General features: G+C 31.0%; 1 protein-coding gene across 1 annotated transcript in view; it reads right to left on the minus strand.

Annotated features, from left to right (window-relative positions):
- Window positions 1-424: 424 nt before the first annotated feature.
- LOC136969963 (Golgi-associated PDZ and coiled-coil motif-containing protein-like) overlaps window positions 425-19,392 on the minus strand; it is a 54,039-nt gene continuing 35,071 nt past the window's right edge. The window contains exons 4-9 of the mRNA XM_067264314.1: window positions 17,021-17,186; window positions 11,388-11,483; window positions 11,148-11,312; window positions 9,193-9,275; window positions 3,707-3,928; window positions 425-866 (exon numbers count right to left, since the gene is read on the minus strand). Of these exons, the coding sequence (XP_067120415.1) occupies window positions 833-866; window positions 3,707-3,928; window positions 9,193-9,275; window positions 11,148-11,312; window positions 11,388-11,483; window positions 17,021-17,186 (766 nt within the window). The 3' untranslated portion in view covers window positions 425-832. The remainder of the gene's footprint in view (window positions 867-3,706; window positions 3,929-9,192; window positions 9,276-11,147; window positions 11,313-11,387; window positions 11,484-17,020; window positions 17,187-19,392) is intronic.

A 19,392-nucleotide genomic window follows, 5' to 3' on the forward strand; every position in this document is an offset into this window, starting at 1 on the left:
ATCAAATTTCTGTTTTGTATTTTTTAAGTGTCAAAAATGTTCTCTTTTTGTCCTGTGGGTGCTTTTCTCATGCCAATAATATATTTTGCCAGGTCCACAGTAGAATGGTTGGAAAGGAAATGATGGAACCAACATAGCCAGTTCAAACCATTTGTAAATTTCTGAAGATATAAATTGAAAATTAACATGTGCCCCCAGAACAATAGGTAAACCTTTATTGCCTTGGCCATCTCAGTCAACTGACAAGTAAATTTTGCATTATAATCTGTCATTTTTAACCATCTGCAAAAATATTATCAATTCAACAGAGTTTACTGAAACTTTTAAATGGCATTACCTAATAAACCACATGATTTTTATGGCCTAAATGTTTAAGATCCCAGATATAAATATTTAAAATGATAAAACCATTACAAGCCTTAAATACTGATTAAAAATGTTCTTTGTTTTTATTAACAACAGACTAGTACTTATTAACTTAAACATTTCAATAAAACTCAACAAATAATGTAATTATTTATAAAATTACAATTTTGATTTCTTATATGATGTTCTTTTATGTATATTTTTGACAAAGTACATGTATTTTTACATCATTTACAAATTGACTGAATGAATATCAACAACAATAAATACATTAATATTATTATTATATATCATTGAAAACAGAAATGAAAATAATACATTACTGGCATCACATTTTTTTAAAACATGATAATACTTTCATAGAAGAAGGAATTTAATATAATACTCTTTAACGTTTCCGACGACTTATTTTCGATTTTTGAAAGTAGTTGTATGCTCTAATTTCTTAACTTCATCAATATCTCTGTCAGGTATCTTTTCCTTCTTCATTCATATAAGTCCTGTAAAACATAAAAGAAACATTAATTTTCCATTAACATAAAATAAGCAGTACATTTTTGTCTTATTTCTTAAAAGAAAAAAATTAACCAAAAATATTCTGAATTGTAGTTTCTCTTCCAATTTAAAAATTTATTTTTTCTTCAATTTATAGATATAATAATGTAAACTGCTAGATTTATAAATATAGTTATTGAAATAAACTGAATATAAGCAATTCAAAATTAAATTTATTTTTCTAATGGTGAATGTATAACCAAGTATAGTATAAATTTTTATTTTATTTTTTTGACAAGACAATGTCTTGTCTATACAATTGCACTGCTGTCAATGGCTGGACACTTTAGAGGTATGAAGGAGTATGTGTCAGGAGTTGCAAATTTGGCATGAAGTATTTGATGTCCAAATCATGCACAAAAAAAAAAAAAAAAAAAAAAAAACCAGACTTGTAGGTAGTCAGAGGACCGAGAACCGCGTCAAAATAAAATACAAAATGGCGACTCTGTTTCTATAAACAGGCGCGAGTGTGAGATTTGAGCATGCTTTGCTTATTGGGAAGTTTGAAATGTGAACATTGCAAAATCAAATTTTGACAAACGTGTGACACACGTTATGCATGTATTCTCTTGCTAAAGAGAAAACAACACCTTTCTTAAATTCCAGCAAAAGTTTAACTATATAAAAACGTTTTCAACTGATTTCATCAGTTATAGCGTACCGTCTGTTAAGGAATGATAAGAGGAAAGAGAAACCAAATGAGCTAACAGGAGTGTACTCAATTCCAATCAGGGACCAACGTTTTAAATCCGATCTAGTGTACATTGGGGCCACCTTGCGTGGTTTACAGCAAAGAATAAAAGAGCATAAGCAATCGGTTAAGAGGACAGTTGACAGCACAGTCCTAGCAGCATTTGCTAAGCAACAGGAGATCACGGTACACTGGGATAGTGCTTCCATCATAAAAGCCACTAGATCTAAACAGGCCGTTAGACACTTGGAGAAATTAGAAATATATAGGGCACAATTAACATCCCATTGCATCAACCACAGGGACGCAGATGGGCTATCGTCTGCTTGGAAATCGTTCATTGGATAACGTAGGATTGTGATATTATATATAGTTTGTCAAAAATCTGCATTTTTTTGTCAAGAATTTGCATTTTTTACCGTTTTTTCGGTACATCGTTTTTGCATAGTCTGCGCAATCATGAGAATTCTTTCCATTCTCGTGATTTTGTAAATTTGAATTTGGTTCGTTCTTTTTGTTTTTTTTGTTCGAGTAACTGAAGAAGACTGATGAAATCAGTTGAAAACGTTTTTATATAGTTAAACTTTTGCTGGAATTTAAGAAAGGTGTTGTTTTCTCTTTATTATACCAGTTCCAGTAGGTTCGTTATTCATTTTTATTCTCTTGCTCTCGTCGTTTCAAGTTTCTTGTGTGTTGCCAACATCTCATTCCGATCCCTTTGACCCATTAATTTCCCAATAATGCCTCATGGTCGTAGTTGGCAAAGTTTGAACAATCGTGCTCAAAACCAGCAATACCAAAGAAGATTGGAGAATGAGAACGAGACCCGCCGTGAGCGTCAAAGTGATCCCACTTACTGTAGCCAAGAACAGGCCCGTGACAACACAACCCACCGTAACCATGGCAGCAACAAAGCCCACCATAATCTACACCAGGACCCCAAGTACTGGTGTTGGCTTTTCCTCATTGGAGTATGCTCATTTTTCTCTTTTCCTTAGAAAACAGTGCGCAGTCAAGCCCTGAATCTCTGAGATATAGTCTCATCCAAAAATGGCCTTGCCGTTTTACTTGTTTATATTTAAATCGGTAATGTGAATTGTAGCATGTTACAATATCTACCACCATAACTGTTTGTTAAGTTATGGCAATGCAACACTTGGGCAATCTGAGGGAATGACTTTCAGGAGGTCTTTTTAAGGGTAACTGGTCCCTATTCAGATGTCACAGACATGGAGAAAACCCAGAAAACTTCACATGGCCAGCCTGTCTGAGCGAGGTGTAAATCCACACCTGAATTCCCAGTGTTCAGGGTTCAGAGAATGGAACCACTTGGCCACTGGTGGGCCTCTACTGCCTTAGCATTTTACTTTTATTTTCAATTACAGTAGACTCCCGTATAACACGGGGTATACGTTCCGCGTTGTAGGAAATCACATTATACGAAACAGATCAATTTATGCAAATTCAGGAATCTGTAAATTGTAACGGTTGTCGTTAAATCTGTACTGTACTGTACAACCAATATTAATAAAACGGCGTCGTTGGAACTTATTTGTTAATACTTCTGATAGTGAATAAATGTTAAATAGTGAAGTGCATAATTTTAAGTTGAATAAAATTATTTTCCTCTTATATCTTTAAAAGAATATGTATTATTATTTTTTTTATAAATTGCTACTTCTTTAAACTGTCAGCTTCACTGTTCATATATAAACAACACATAAGTGTATACATTTGCTTTTCTACACAAAAAATCAGAAACTATGTGAAAATGTTAAATTTATCTTATGTGTTATACAGGACGGTTTATCGCACTGTATGAGTACTAGTCGCAATTTTTTCGTCGCGTTATACGAATTCGCATTTTACAGGAGCGCATTATACGGGAATCTACTGTACTATTTCTAAATAAGCTATTTATGTTATTCATAGAAAGTAAAATTTTGAAAAGGAAGGGGAAAAAACCAACTTCAAATTGTAAACAGTGTAACTATCATTTGGTATTCAGAATATAAGCTAATAAATTATGTTCTTATATTGAAAATAGTAGAGTAATTGTATATTCTAAGTTATATTATGTAAACTGCAACTTACTTTTCAAGCTCTATTAATTTTTCTTCTTTTAATGGTGATAAAGATACAAGATCATTATTTTCAAAATTAGAACTTTTTTCATGCGATTCATCTGCTGAGGATTGACTATTGCTATTTTCTTGTCTAGCAAGTGCTGGAGATGAATCATCAGTTGTAGCACTGTCTTTAGTGTCTTCTTTACTACTATCTTGACAATTTTTTTCTAAATCCATAAATGGATACCTAAAATACAATTAAAAATTCATCTCAATAAATATTAATAAGGCCAATGTAGAATAATATATAAGCTATCAATTTATGAAATATTATATGTGAAAAGTTATATACTCTACAGTAGTTAGTCAAATACTGCTTTGCTATGTAAAAACATATGAGTATAAAATAAATGCAATTAATTATTTAAAACAAATTTTCATCATCATATCTTATAAATTATTTGCTATACTGCTTTTACTATAAAAATTTTGGAAGTATAATACAATAAGACCCTGCTTAATGCGGGAGATGCATTCCTAGATGACAAAGTGCTAAAACGAAACAGCATTAAACAAGGTCATTATAACATAGAGTAAATAGGGAAAGGGGAACAGGCGACCAAAAATAAACAGATTTTACTTTAATTTTAAGTTATTTTTATATTAATTTGCATAATTATATATGTTAAATAACACAAACATATTCAAACAAAAATATAAAGTTCATTTTTTATGACGAAGGTCCTTGCTCCTCTGAAATTCTTGTCTTTTGCCATAAAGTTGTGTAGTTTCATTTGTCACTTTTTTTTCTTTCCTGAAGCAGATGTCACTAACAGAAGATCTCATCCAAAATGCCTCATTTTGCTTTTGCACTCCTTTCAAAATCTGGATCATTTGCTACAATTTGATGAACGATTTCAGTTATCATTACCAAACTTTTACTAAAGAAATCTGTAGCGAAATTCTTTGGGTTCTTTGTTTTCAGAATCACTATTTTCCAGTTCTACACAAATTCCTTCTTCTGCCAGTTCTTGAAGGTTGTCGTTGGTAAGACTCTTACCAGAAAACTGCAGTAACTCCTCAATATCCTGTTCATCTACATCGAGTCCTGCTGTATCAATTAGGCTCTTCTCGTTGAGAATTCTTGGATACCTTCAGCCATAACCTCTTCCACACTCCATTCATGCATTTGTCAGTTAATTCTTGCCAAGTGAAGTCAACATTGCCTATGGCATCCGTGATGTTGTATTTTTTCCAAAATTGCACCATAGATTTAAGGAAAGTATAGCGCTATGATGTATTGCCACCTTTTGCTGATTGATTTGTGTTTGGGAGTAATCAATGAAATGCTGTGATAATTTGAATCAATGTAAATTTTGAGCTTTTTTTTAGGCTTCAAGCAGACCATGTTATATCGAATCAGCATTAAGGGGGGGTCTTACTGTATTTATAATTCATATCCAATAAAATATTTTGTGTTACATTTTAAAAAATGTAACATTAGATTTTTATTAATCAATATAACCTTAAATTGGTGATTAAGTAATGAAGTGATTTATTCTATAAGTTTAAAATATTTTTTTTTTCTGTAGCACTAAAAAGTAACTTAAAATTTCAATAATTATATTGAATAATAACAGCAGTAGAAAGCATTATAATTATCCACTTTTAATATTTTGTCGAATTGTTGTGCATGAACAAGAACATCTGGTCTTGTTCATACACAAACAATACATATAAATTTGATAAAGACACGTTACACTGTTAAATACTCTTTTAAAGAACTTTCTTTTTCTAAAATTATGAAAATAACTAATTTATTATGCTGAGTATTTATTATATTAATTTTATAGTTTTAAAAAATTATGGAACAATTTTTTACATATTATAGCAGGATTAAGATCCTAAGTCCTAGTAAACATAAGCTTAAGAATGCATGTTTTCTTGAAAATAGCTGCTTTTAACAAAATTTAAACTTGCCCACAATAGACGCAACCAGATGGTGAGAGATGAGGCCTGATATATCCAGGGCAAATTACTCAAAAAAGTTCCTGAGATTATGAAACTTGTGGAGAAAACAGAAGACACATTTTGAACACTTTTATAATAAAGTTTCAAACATTCATAAACTGAACATTAAGTAAGATAAGTAAAGACTAAGTGAAAATTCACATATTAAACGCCCACACAAAACAACTGAAAATCAGAGCTTGGAGTTCTGTTAATTACATTTATTACTAACAGATAAGCCCGACATTGCTTGAGCAAAAAGTAATGATAGCGAAGATTAAAATTATTACATTATAGCCAATCTTACCCATTTTCACTGAATGCAAGAATTAGATCCCCCTGTTTCCAGACTAATTAGAGAATTTTTAGATGGGTCTAAAAATATGATCGATTTCCCACAAAAAACCGCATCTAAAATAGTACAGTAGAAGCAGAGTTCTTCAGGATAAGCTATAATTCTCTCCCTCCCCGTGAGGGAATTTTGAAAAATCCCTTCTAAACGTTCTTGTGACGTACCGTGTACCAAATTTCAACTTTCAACTCCTAACCGTTTGGGCTCTGTGCTGGGTCCAGAACATTCGAGTGTGTTCTGGAATGTTCCACAATGATCTGGGATGTTCCCGAATGTTCCAAAACATCCTGGAATGCTCTCAAATGTTCTGGACTGTTCTAGAAATTTCTAGAGGACGAAAAGTCCAGCCCTTATATCTTCAACAGCACGCCCTTCAGGAAAAATGGGAACCTTCTTCATGGTTGGGGGATAGAGAGCTACCACACCATATAACTTCTCTGATCATACGGGACTCGTTTTTGAGTTTTAGTGGCACGCACATTGTACATTTACTTTTTAATATATATTGATGATTATTATTTATATGTAACTTATCCAGTACTGTTTACCTGCTAGTGCTTTTAAAAACAGTTAGCATAGGCTGCGTTTTTTTATGCAGCAAAAATGTAGCAAAATGACGCCACGAGCAGCATTGGCCGTTCAGAAATGGGTTTCAGAGTGTTCGCTGTAAAGCGCTTCTCCAGCGCTGCATAAAAAAATGCACTCATAATTAAAGTAAGAAATGACAGCAATTTAAACTATAATATAGTGAACAAATAACCATTTTAATATGATTAAAACTTAAAGCACTGGTTAAGACTGATGATGATAACTAATAAAAATTGCATATCATCAACCATATGTCAATGCTAATAGTATAAAAAGAAAATTTAGTAATACCTATTTACCAGAAGATAACAACAACAATAACAAAACTCAAAATATATTTATAAAACTTTTATTGAAATTAAACTGTGTTTGGGACAAACTAATTCTGATAACACTATATGACTGCTAACAATATCTGTTATTACAGTAAGTGAAATCTATTGAATTTTCCTTTTTACTTGATATTAATAACCTTATAAGATTGTCAATCCCAACCTTACCTAACTTATTAGACAGATAAAGTCCAAAATTAAGAAAATTGAAACATACTAATAATGAAATTTAACATTCACAAAACTATTAAACTTTAATTTATAATTAGCAAGTTTCCACTATCTATTTTCACCCGGGACTTGCTGACGAAAGCAACAACAGGCACAGAATAAAGCTATCAGTTTTTTTAATGGAGATTTATTTTGAATGGAGGGTTCAGGTATAAAACAAACCCCCCCAAAAATAAGAAAAATAAAATGAAAAACTCAAGTAAGATATAATTATCCCAGAAAATAAAATAATGTTTAGGTTCAATTCCTCACAATCATTAAAATACTGCTTGTATCTGCAGAATGATTCATTCTTAAGTACACATTAAACTAAGACTTTTCAGTTCATCTTGTCATTCTTAACATATGATTTTTTCACAACATTTTTGAATATTGATTTAGCATATATCATATTATAAATCCTAATTGATATTTTGTTCTTTCAAAACACAAAAATTAACTTGTAAAAAAGAAAAAAATGCTTGATATTAATTTTTCTATTTCATAATTATTAAATTATTTAGAATATTAAGTTTTATTGTACAATATCTTAAATTACTTCTACACATACATAGACTGTGAGGGTCAAGCCCCCCTTGTTCTCCCCCCATATACCTTAAGATTAACTTAATAATTTAATTATAATTGCATATAAGATTATAATAAAATAATATAATTTTATTTATGTTAAAACTAACATTTTGTGAAAGGAAGATGTTTCCGTTTAGAACTTCCTTGCAGATGTTAATGGAACTTTCTCACCCACCAATCTATTCCCCTCACCATCAATAAGCTTAATTATTACCAAATGTTCACTTTTGAAAACCTTTTTGTTTTATGCTATCGTATGTAAAATTTATTGTACTATCTGAAGAATGTTATTATATTAGATATGGAAGAATTTATTAAATAAAATAATTGATTTTAGAAAGGAGAGGATTTCATTCCCCTTTCAATTCAAAGGAAATAGAGTTCCGTTTTTAAGATCATTATTGATGACTAAACTGTTTGACGTAAATTGCCTTACCCCTTTGTTTTACCCCTGTTATGATGTAAGATTGTAATGTTTTGATTGGTTAAGGCTGGAGAATATTATCGAAATTCGCACCCAAATCGAGGAGTTTGTTGAAAACTTTCGTTGCAAGAGAAAGTCATTTGGGTTCTCCAATAGATCGAGTCCGCTTAGAAGCTTCATCCCATGAAGAAGTGAACTAAGGTTGGTCTCCAATATAGACCAGGAGCTCATCGATAGTTCCGCATGAATTTAATTATGAATTAAGTCCTAAAATTATAAAGTGGAAGATAAAGGCTTAAATTTATGTGCCAATAGAAACCATCTAGAATCATCAATATATGAGGTATTATGATTGTAGAATATTTGTAAACTCTCTCTCTCTCGGTGATAGGAATAAGATTAAGATAGATATAGATCTAATCAAATATGTTACATTTATCCTTTGTATTCATTTTTATTGTTTGATTAATTATAATTGTTATTGTTTATAATGCTGTTCTCTGACTCATATGTTAGTAAGTCCTTCCAAACTTATCCATCGTCCCTCCCACTCGTCATTCTGCAAAATAGATTTAAGTGTGCGTGGTTATCCACGTTCTAAACCCGATAACCTGGTGTCAGGAGAAGACTAATTCACAGGGGCTCTAAGGCGTCCCTGTTGCAGGAGATCTTCACAGATTCCTGTTAAATAAAATCTCTACGGAAGCCGTCCTGAACTCCCGAGAGGCCATTTAGAACAGAGCCCAGTAAGTGGTGTAGTGGTCTGCACACCATGGCGCTCACATAGACATTGTTATTCTACTTTTAACAAAAAGATATAATCTGAATTACTTGCATGCCGTAACCAAAGGAAATTCAGCAAGCATTTAGCATAAAACGTATAAACTTAAATAAAATGTTTACAAAAATATAGAGTTAAGGAAAAATCTAAGATGCAGGTGTTTTATGGATATAAGCCACATTTATAACAAATGTTTGATATTATATCTTAACTTTTAAATTACCTATAAAGTGGATCACTATCCTGACTTTCTTCACTATCATCTTCAGGAGCAACAAATATGACTTCCATAGTTATTTCTTTCTGCTATAAGTGTCAGAAAAAATTATTATTTTAATGAAATTAGTTTTTAAATAAATATATAATCATAAGTATATCAAAACATCCCAAAGCCTGATATATATATAAGAGGTGCCATCTCTTATTAAAAGTATAATTATTTATTTAGATAAGAGATGGTACCTAATATCTACCTCTAGTAGCAAATTACTTAGTATTAAATCATTAAAATAGCAGATTTATAGCCTGATTATTTAAGATACCATTTGGTTACATATCTAAATATATAATCAAATTACAATATAAGATGACAAAGAAATCTTTAGCTGAATTCTTAAAAACCAAGATAAGAACTGTAAAACTATCAAAAATAAGAGAGTTGATTGATGATAAAGCACAGAAAAATAAATATAGAAACATCCTTAATATATCCTTAAGCTTGTTTTTCTCAGGCATTTATTTCAAATCTATAATTAAGTAAACAAAAATATTTTATCATCAATGAACTGTTTTGCTTTATTATATTAAAAATATTTCAATATTATTTTATTTAGTTTTAATTCTTTCTAACAGATGTATGAAAACTGTGATTAATTAAACAAAAATTGTATGTGAATAATTGAAAGTAAATAAGCCATTGTAAGAACTGTTATACAAAATTATTATTATATTAAGATTAATGAAAAAAATTGTATTACAAAATATATAATTACTTGAAATATAAAAATTGTTTGAAATTTGCAAATAAATATTTTTTAAAAATCTTAAACAACATTTCTTAGTATATTTTCAAAGATAAAAGATCATTTTTATGTATAAATCAGAACTCATTTACATATTTTAGCATTATTGCTTTTCTATTTAATTATATTAATTTATTAGTTAAATATAGCATAAAAACTTTTTAAAAAATGTTAAAAAATTAAATATTTCAAATATAGAATAGTTCTTTAAAAGGTCTTTTTTATTGTATGCAGTTAAACTTAAAAAAGTAACTTGTAACTAATACTTAGTAAATAAGTGTAATAAAACTGCTCAGTTTAAAGTAATTGCAATATATGTAACATATAATATACTTAAAAGCTTAGTAAAGCTGAAACTTCCATGAATTTTTCTTCAAATATTAAAAATCAGTTTTTTTTAACTCTCCATTTTGTGGGCACTTGTTTTAAGGTCCAATATCAGTTCAGCCAAACTTACAATGGAGCAGCTGAATGTTGAGAGATGGGACCTGATATCTAGGACAGATCACTTTCAAAAATTCCTGGGTTTTTAACCCAACTAGATTCAATCTCAGATCCTTCAGAGCAGTAGGTCCAGCCAATACTAAAAATCAAATTATAATTTCTATTCTTACTTTTACTTTGTTTAAAATTGTTTCTGCCCTGTGGGCACTAAGAGAATCCTTTTACTATACCCATTGCAGATTCATCCAGGTCCATAATGGGCAGGACCCAACATACTCAGATTACTCATAAAAAATTCCTGAGATGATTGCTTGAATTTGATCTTGGATCTCACAGATCATTAGGCTGATGCCTTAACCACCTCAGTCATTCAGTCTCCTGCTAACATGTACTATGTTAATCTTTTTCTGATAAGAAAAAAATAATGCAAAAAAAAAAAAATGCAAACAATTACTTATAAACTTTTACAGATGAGTGATGTGTTGATAAATAAGTAATGTTAAAATTTATTATTACTAAAACTATAAATATTTAAATTAAAGAAGAGAAGCAATTTAATGTTACTTAACAGAACTTTGAATTCAATAACATAAAACACCAAAATTGATTCATTAAAGAAAGGAAAATAGCAAATTTTCCTTTTTGTTAATGAAATTTTATTCTTGTTCAATGATAAATTTATTCTAATTTAAAACACTTTTTTTAAACAAACCTGACTAGAAAGAATTTTCACAGCTTCAGAATGCTTAGCATTCCTAAGATCAATTCCATTTACTGTCAAAATTGCATCTCCAACAAAAAGTCCACCATTTTGTGCTACTGGAAGACCAGGATGTATATCAGAAATAAGAATTGGCACTCCATGTTCTTTTCCACCCTAAAAATCAGCATTTATATGCTTATTTAAAGCTAAAAATATTTCAATTTTCAAGATGCTTCTTTATTTACTTACAGTGATGGAGATTCCTAAACCTTCGTTTTCTCCTTTAGTAAAATGAACTACACGTCTATCACCAATTCCTTGCTTCCTTTTTAAGCTTTGGATATCCTTTATTTAACATAATAAACATATTTCTTAATGATATTGAAATAACAGAGATGTTTAAAATCTTTATATCCAAGATTATATAATGAAACCTTCTCCTGACCACCCTTTTAAAGCAACTATCACTTATTGTAATTAACTAAGTGTAAACTGCCTTCTATAAAGACTTATATTTGGCAGTGATCTTTCTTCTATTCTTCTCTGGTAAAAAATTTTAGTAGAAAGGTTTGTCAGCTGTTTCATTTATCTAGATATTTGAATACCAGAAGAGAATAGAAGAAAGATCACTGCTGAATATGTTTTTAATAGAAGGCAGTTTACACTTACAGTTAATTACAATAATTTTGAATCCAGTCCTCTAAATAATTAATAAACTATCACTTATCTGAATTTCCTAAAAACAAAGTTTTCCCTTTATAGCCCTGTTATTCCCCCCTTTATGATGATCATTCTTTTCCTGACCAGTGACCAGTGATTTATGGAACAGAAAAGGTTTTTCTCTCCTTTAAGATGACTGTAAAAGGTCATCTCAAAGGAAATAAATGTTCATTGAAAAAATTGCTATTCTGGGAAATGCTGATTTCTTAGGACAAGCTAATATCATGGACTATATAGGTACTGTATAATGTAACATAAAAAAGATATCAGATGGAGATTATCAGAATCAGTAATTAGCATAATTTTAAGAGGATTAGCAATTGCCTCTAGCATTAATTCATGAAATATATGTTCTGAAAATTAATGCTTTCTTGAACACTGAGATGACCAAAGGAAGTTTGTTGACTGAGTTTTTGCGGCTTATCAGGTTGTTCTCAATTGACAACAATTAGCATGCTTTTAAAGTGGGGATCCAGGTTATCAATTATGAGTGTGAAATGTGGGGGATTCCAGGTTAATCCTGTTCCACATACAGAATGGAAATGTTAAGATAAAATAAAAGAAACATCTGTGAAATCATTCCCGTTTGTCCTGACACCAGTATCACATCTCAACTTGCGATTAACGTGTCTTCCAAGTAAAATAAAAGATTTTTAAAGATCAACCAGAATTTTTTTGGAAAGTTGAGTTTAAATGTTAACAATGTTAATTTTGTGAGTTATTTCAAATACTTGGGCTGATGATGGAGTTAGGCATTAAATCCACTAAACAATGAATAAGCAAATAACTATATATTTATTTGGTGAATTTATAACTATTTTATATATAAATAAATGAAAACTATGATAAAACAAAAGGGTTAGGTTCAACAATCAAGTATGTGATGATATTTAGTTCTAACTCACTAAGTCTGCTGACAAGAGAGAATTTATATAAATAATTATATACCTAGTATCTTCCCATGTTCATCATGGAGAGTTGAGAGTCCTTGGGATGAGCAGAGGTGGTGAACCAGAAGAGGGATAAGAGCATTGGCTAAAGCATTGAGCACCAAGTAAGAGCATCAAAACAAGAGCAAGTTGGAAGGTGCCCTCTCACCTTTTATGCTGAATTCTATTCAATAGAATTATTGGAAAATCTCATCATGCTTCTGACGCGTGACAGAAATTGGTCAGTCTTGAGGATAGATGAGCGAGACATCACACTTGAACTATCACTTTCAGAGGAATTAACTGAATGCTTAAATGCTAATTCCAGTGGTATGATTTAAAACCCAAACCAGAAAAGTTGTTAAGAGAATTACAGTCTTATTTCCCTTAACAATGCATGACAGTGAGTGAGGTCTACCTTCACAAAACTGTATTGTGTCAGGATTAAGATGCTGCTTGATTGGAGTCAGTCTGCTGTGACTGGCACATTTGAATCAGTCACAGTTTCTTTATCTTGGTGCAGTAATGTATTATGTCTCTTTTGGCATATATTACAGGAGCTCTTGGAGTTGCAATTGGATAGCTTATGCCAATTACTTAAGCAATTGAAACAGGTTGTTTTCTAGCCACAACATCATTTCTTTGAGAGATTTCCAACCATAAAAAGGAATCACAATTATAAACAGGATGATTCTGTTTACATAAATGCAACAAGACAGAGAATTGTTACATTTCACAAACAAGTTTTTTGGTTTAATCCTATCTTGATTACACCTTGGTTTCATGAACATGGCCTTATTAATATTTTCTAAAATTTGAGAACACTTTTCCAAATATGGAATTAAGTTATCTAACTTAGAAACATCATTTGAACTGATACTGAACTCATACTGTTTTAGTCTCCTTATCCAGTTTCTGAAGTACAATGTTTAAAATTAAGATATCAGAAAGCTCATTTCTTTCATATCCTAGGACTCTTAGAGGTTGAATATTCCTATTGACACTATTACAATTAAACTCCTGAAACCCTTTGCTGACTTATAAGCTAGTTTTACAGGGTCCAGAATTACATTAACATGAATTTCTACTATTAATTTTTTGTTTTCCTACCTTTCTTCTAGTGCTTGGAACAGGGAAGCAAATGAATCATTTAGCATTTCTAAACCCTTAGCTTCCCCTATTAGAGCAGCCTTCAAATAATGTAATTTTTGTTCTGCCAATAATTGCTCATTTGATGAAATGTTATTAGATTGCATTTTAAAGTTACGGGTGTACTATAGATTACCACCTATGGAATTTTGGAACTTTGAGTATATATTTGAACTCAGAGGACTGAGACGAGTTCAACGATACCCTACTTTTGGGCCGGAGACAAAAAATAAGAAAGTTATCATACTTTTTTTGGCAATTGCACGATGATCAGGAGTCACGTCGCTCTGTCCGCTAAGCCTATCGCGTGTTTAACAGGCAGTCCGGCAAGTCGGCCATATATACCTTCAACAAAAACAGATGTTGATCCACGAGCACACTGATCGTCTACAGTTCGAGTTAAGTCCTTTTTGCACACACTCGCGCTTGTCGACCTCGGGGGCTACAGCTCCTCAGTCTCGCTATCGCTCACGGTCAGCTAGTACTACGAGCCGACCGCACTATCACAATTGGGAGTCACGGTGCTTGAACAAAAGGGAAAAAAAAGGAATTGGCATTCGACTGTTCATGCTCCCGACAGACTCCCCCCAGGAGGGGAGCCGCCAGCAGGCCACTGATCGTTTAATGTCACTAGTTATTGATTCACGGTAGTTCTTGAACAAAAGAAAAAAAAGGAAGTGGCATTCGACTGTTCGTGCAATTTCTTGCTGTTCAGAGTGCTTTTTTTAATTTGTTTGCAGACTTTACCGCGAGATGGCAGCACTAGCAACTACAGTGCCATCTGCATGAAAGCATTAAAAAAGTATGATAACTTAAAAACTATGATAACTTTCTTATTTTTTGTCTCTGGTCCAAAAGTAGGGTATCATTGAACTCGTCTCGGTCCGCTCAGTTCAGATATATACCCAATGTCCCGAAATTTCATAGGTAGTAATCTATAGTATCCCCAAAGTTACTCCATTCTTCATATCTTCCAGAGAATTTCAGTAGGGACTCTCCAGCAATTTAATGTTAGAGGAGTCATTTCAAGCTACAGGCCTTCAGCACCATGCCCATGAATGTATCTGCTTCTAATCATTTAATACAAGACTGGATCTTAAATTTACAGCTTATAATTTTGTCCTCACATTTTTCACTATTGACTATCTCATTGTCAGTCAGTTGGGTTAGTAATAAAACCTTCAATTTCCCCATTTAAGGTTCTCAATGACTCTTCCTTTTGACTCAACTGATCCAGTATTTCTAAAAGAGTTTGTCTCTCTATTGTTGCTTTCTACTAAATTATTGACTTTACTAATTAATTTCATTATACTAGATCTCACCAAAGAGCATTTTTTCTTTAATTTCTTGAGTTGATCCATTTTAAAACTATAACATATAACAGACAGATGAATTCCTCCTACTTTGTATAGATGACTTAATAATCAAATCAAATCAAAACTAAATTTCATTTGCTTATGAAGTTGTTTCTTTTTTCTTCTTCACAATCTTCCTTAACAAACTAGATGTTTTTCAATCTTTAGTGGACTGTATCAAGAATACACAAATGCAATTTGCAAATGAAAGTTTAATGCGGACTACAGACACACCGAATTCACTGCGGAACATGGGACCATTACACAAGAACAAAGGATAAACCATTACAGAGATACTTTCGAACCCACAAGTTTTAAATTTTTCCGTTACAGATATATGGTGGCACTCAAAGCGTCAACATCTATCTGTAATGAAAAAATTATGTTTAACTTAAAATATATAAATGATAAATTATGAGTCATTGAAAATAATTCTGCTTTAATTCTAATCATCTCAATTTTATTGATCTCTACATCTCTACATTGAAGGACACAAAGGATCGTGGGCTATCTACCAACAGAGAGAAAAGTAGAATAGAACTTCTAATAACTTTACTCTCTAAACAAAAGACAACAGAAGTATGTCACTAATAATGTGCAAAGTATTGCACACTAAACCTGTTTAGTATCTTTTTCTCTTCTCTTTTCCATTGTCACAAAATATGAACTTGCCATATACATGAACATGGATGGAATTGATGAAAAACTTCAGCACTTCAATGAAAATGATGAATGAAATGATATTGTGGCTGGAAGTGACACCAAAACTAAGGACAATCTGAGGTGATAATCAAGAATGTTCTGTTACCAGCAAATCAATTAAACTGAAAGAGGCACTTTCAGACATTGCCCAGAAAAAATCATTTGCCAGAAAATTGGCAATTATTCATTGATACAACACGAAAACATGGCAATGGTCAAACATCTGAAAAGTCTAAAACAAATGTCAATAGCAAGTTATTTCAAGTTGCCATGATAATGTAATAACATTGTAAAATAAACACAAGTTTTTAAAAACTATCATAATTGGTGTGAGGATTAGAAAAAATTTTTTTTTACAAATCCCATTTAAAATTTTTTTGTTGCTAAGCCTAAAGTTGCTATTTTTGAGGGAAGGTTGATACATTTCACCTTCTGAAAAAGTTATGCCAACTCCCTAATGGGGTGATACATCATCTTCATATGATTCCTTAGTCACCGCTTTCTCATAGTCAACTCTGAAGAAGTATTGTCCAAAAATCCCTGATTGAACAATCTCAGCTAAGAATACAACAGTTTTGGATAGTTTCGTTAGTCAAAACAACTTTTTTATGACAACTTTTGGTGGTATAGTTAAAAGGGTTTCACTATAATTCAGAAATTAACTAAGCATAAAATGTATGGATTATTATAATTACAAAATTAAAATACATGAATGAAGCTGGAACTAATGAGCATAAATATCAAAACACCAGCCACACATTTCCAACAGAAAATTTATTAATTTGATGAATGTTTTTGGTTTATTTTATAAACTTGCATGTAACTGCAAACTTGTAACATTCAAAATTGGAACATTAACTCATTATATGACATTTCACTTTATAAAATAAACTGAAAGCATTAGTCCAATTGATAAATTTTCTGCTGAAAATGTGTGGGTGGTGTTTTGATATTTATATGTAAAAATAATATGCAAAATCAGTATAAAAATTTAAATTTCAATTTTAAAAGACACTGTTAAACTTACATGACCAGGTGGATAAGGTAATTTTTTATTTATATCTTTATGTCCTCTGCATGCCTTAATAACTGTTTTATGTCTATGTAGATGAATTTCTGCTTCAAGTTGATTCCATAAATGAACATGATCATTTCCTCTTAAATCCCTTCCTAATAATTGAATCTGCTGTATTCTATTAAAAATTTATATATTTTTCAATCAACATTTAAAAATATATTTAAATTATAATTTGCAGAAATAATTTCTATTAATTAATCTAATTTTTGTCTCTCAAACACAAGATATAACCAAAATAGTCTGTAAGTTGCCCAGAGAACTGTAATGATAAGGCCCTATTGGGTAAAGTTTTGTTATGGTTAGATTATTGAATGTAATGTAAAATGAATGCAAGTACTGTACATCCAGTAATAACAAAAGGTAATTTTATTGGTTATAAAACTATATGAGAATGATCTTCCATAGAAGTTTCATGAATACACATATATAAAACCAAAACTTAAACCGTCTAAATTATTTTTAAGTTATATTATTATGGACTCAAAATTTGAATCTCATTTTAAACTGATCTTTTCTTTAAAAACTTTTCTAAATTGTTTCATTAAATTCAAAGATAATTTCTAATTATTAATCTTTACACAAAAACAAAGCTTACCCATCTATCTTTAGATCAAATTCAGATTTTTTTTTACTTAAATTTTAACTTCAAATCAGCCTAAGAACAATCTGGGAATTTAAGCTTAAGTTTGGTTCCAGAACATAAACAAACAAATGGTAAAACTCATTGAAATGAAGGTAGTCAGAAGTGAAATCAAAATATGGGATGGATCAATCTATACCAGGGTTGTCCAACCTTTTTTCCTAATGGGCCAAATTAGAATTTTGGATATATACAGTGAGCCACAAAGATTCTTTATATAAATATATGCTTTTAAAAAATTCAAAATGTGAATATCAAATTTTAACAACAGATATATATAATTACAAAAAATACTGTATTATTGACATTAAAAAAAGAAATTATACTCACACGAAATAAAAATAAATTCAATGCAATTTTTTATGCTGCTTTCTTTTTATAATATTGTCAATATCTGTAATTCTGATAAGTTGACTCACCCCCTGAAAAATGAGTTTACACCACATGGCTTATTGTACGGTGTGAATTCATTTTTTCAGGAGGGGAGTCAACTTATCAGACATCTAAAAAGTGTGAAACAGAAAAAGTATGTTGATTTATCCAGAGTTAAACAATGTCGAGTAAACCGAGTTTTTTTAACATTATTAACATTAATGCCTATGTAAGTTGGCCGGGCCCACAGAAAACTGACTAAGGGTCGATTTACACACAACAGTGACCGTTTGGTGCATAAACATTGATAAATATCACACATAGCCAATCAGAGTTTCATCTATGACACGTGATCTGTATTCTGTCAATCATACAAATGTCGTACATAAAACTCTGATTGGCTATGTGTGATACTTATCGATGCTTACTGCACTTGCCCGCACGTCACTTGTGTGTAAATTGACCCTGATTAACCTACAGTGTCGAGTTACCCAGGTGTAGATCATTATACAATTTTAATTCAGTTTCTATTTTTCTGAAGTCAGAAAGTCTGGTTGTTAAAATTTTTACAACACTTCACATAATTTACTATATTTTTCAAAGTTCACATGAAATTCTTCTTTTCTTTTTAATAAACTCTGAAAATGCACAATTTTCCAATTTTATCATGACAAATAAGACAGATAATATTATTGCATGTTTCAATTACAAAATATTTTTCTTGCCAAAAATATTGAACTTTTCTTCTGTTATTTTTCTTTTCTCAGTATTAGATGCCATGATCAAATGCTGGGTTATTGAAAATATAAATTTAAAGTTGATGAAATAATTATGAATATAGGAATATTATGAATATTGGAGGTTGAAAATATTTAAATTATTTCGTTAGCAAAAATATATATATATATATAGACCTATGCCTGTATTATATACCTGTAATTGGAAAGAATGCCCAAGTGGAAGGGGCTAATTTATTCTTTATTTCTATAAAGAATAAATTAGCCCCTTCCACTTTGACATTAGGCTTAATCTCAAGTCACTAAAAATGGCACTTTTTTGAACAGAAGAATTACATGTCTTTTTCATCCTCCTGGCAAAAGGTACACATTTCTTTATCACTAACAACATCATTTCATTACAAAAATCTTTGAAACTGAAACAATCAAAATGACAATTATGCCATCAACTTCTTTAATTGGTCAGTCAGTTACAAATTATGTCACCAATTTCAACATTACCACATCAAAGTGTATCTGGTGAAATGAGAATACTTTTTATGACATACAGTCAAACCTGTTTTTATGCGGGG

The sequence above is a fragment of the Centruroides vittatus genome, unplaced genomic scaffold, assembly GCF_030686945.1.
Source record: "Centruroides vittatus isolate TY-2023 unplaced genomic scaffold, ASM3068694v2 contig_1832, whole genome shotgun sequence".
NCBI classification, from domain to species: domain Eukaryota; kingdom Metazoa; phylum Arthropoda; class Arachnida; order Scorpiones; family Buthidae; genus Centruroides; species Centruroides vittatus.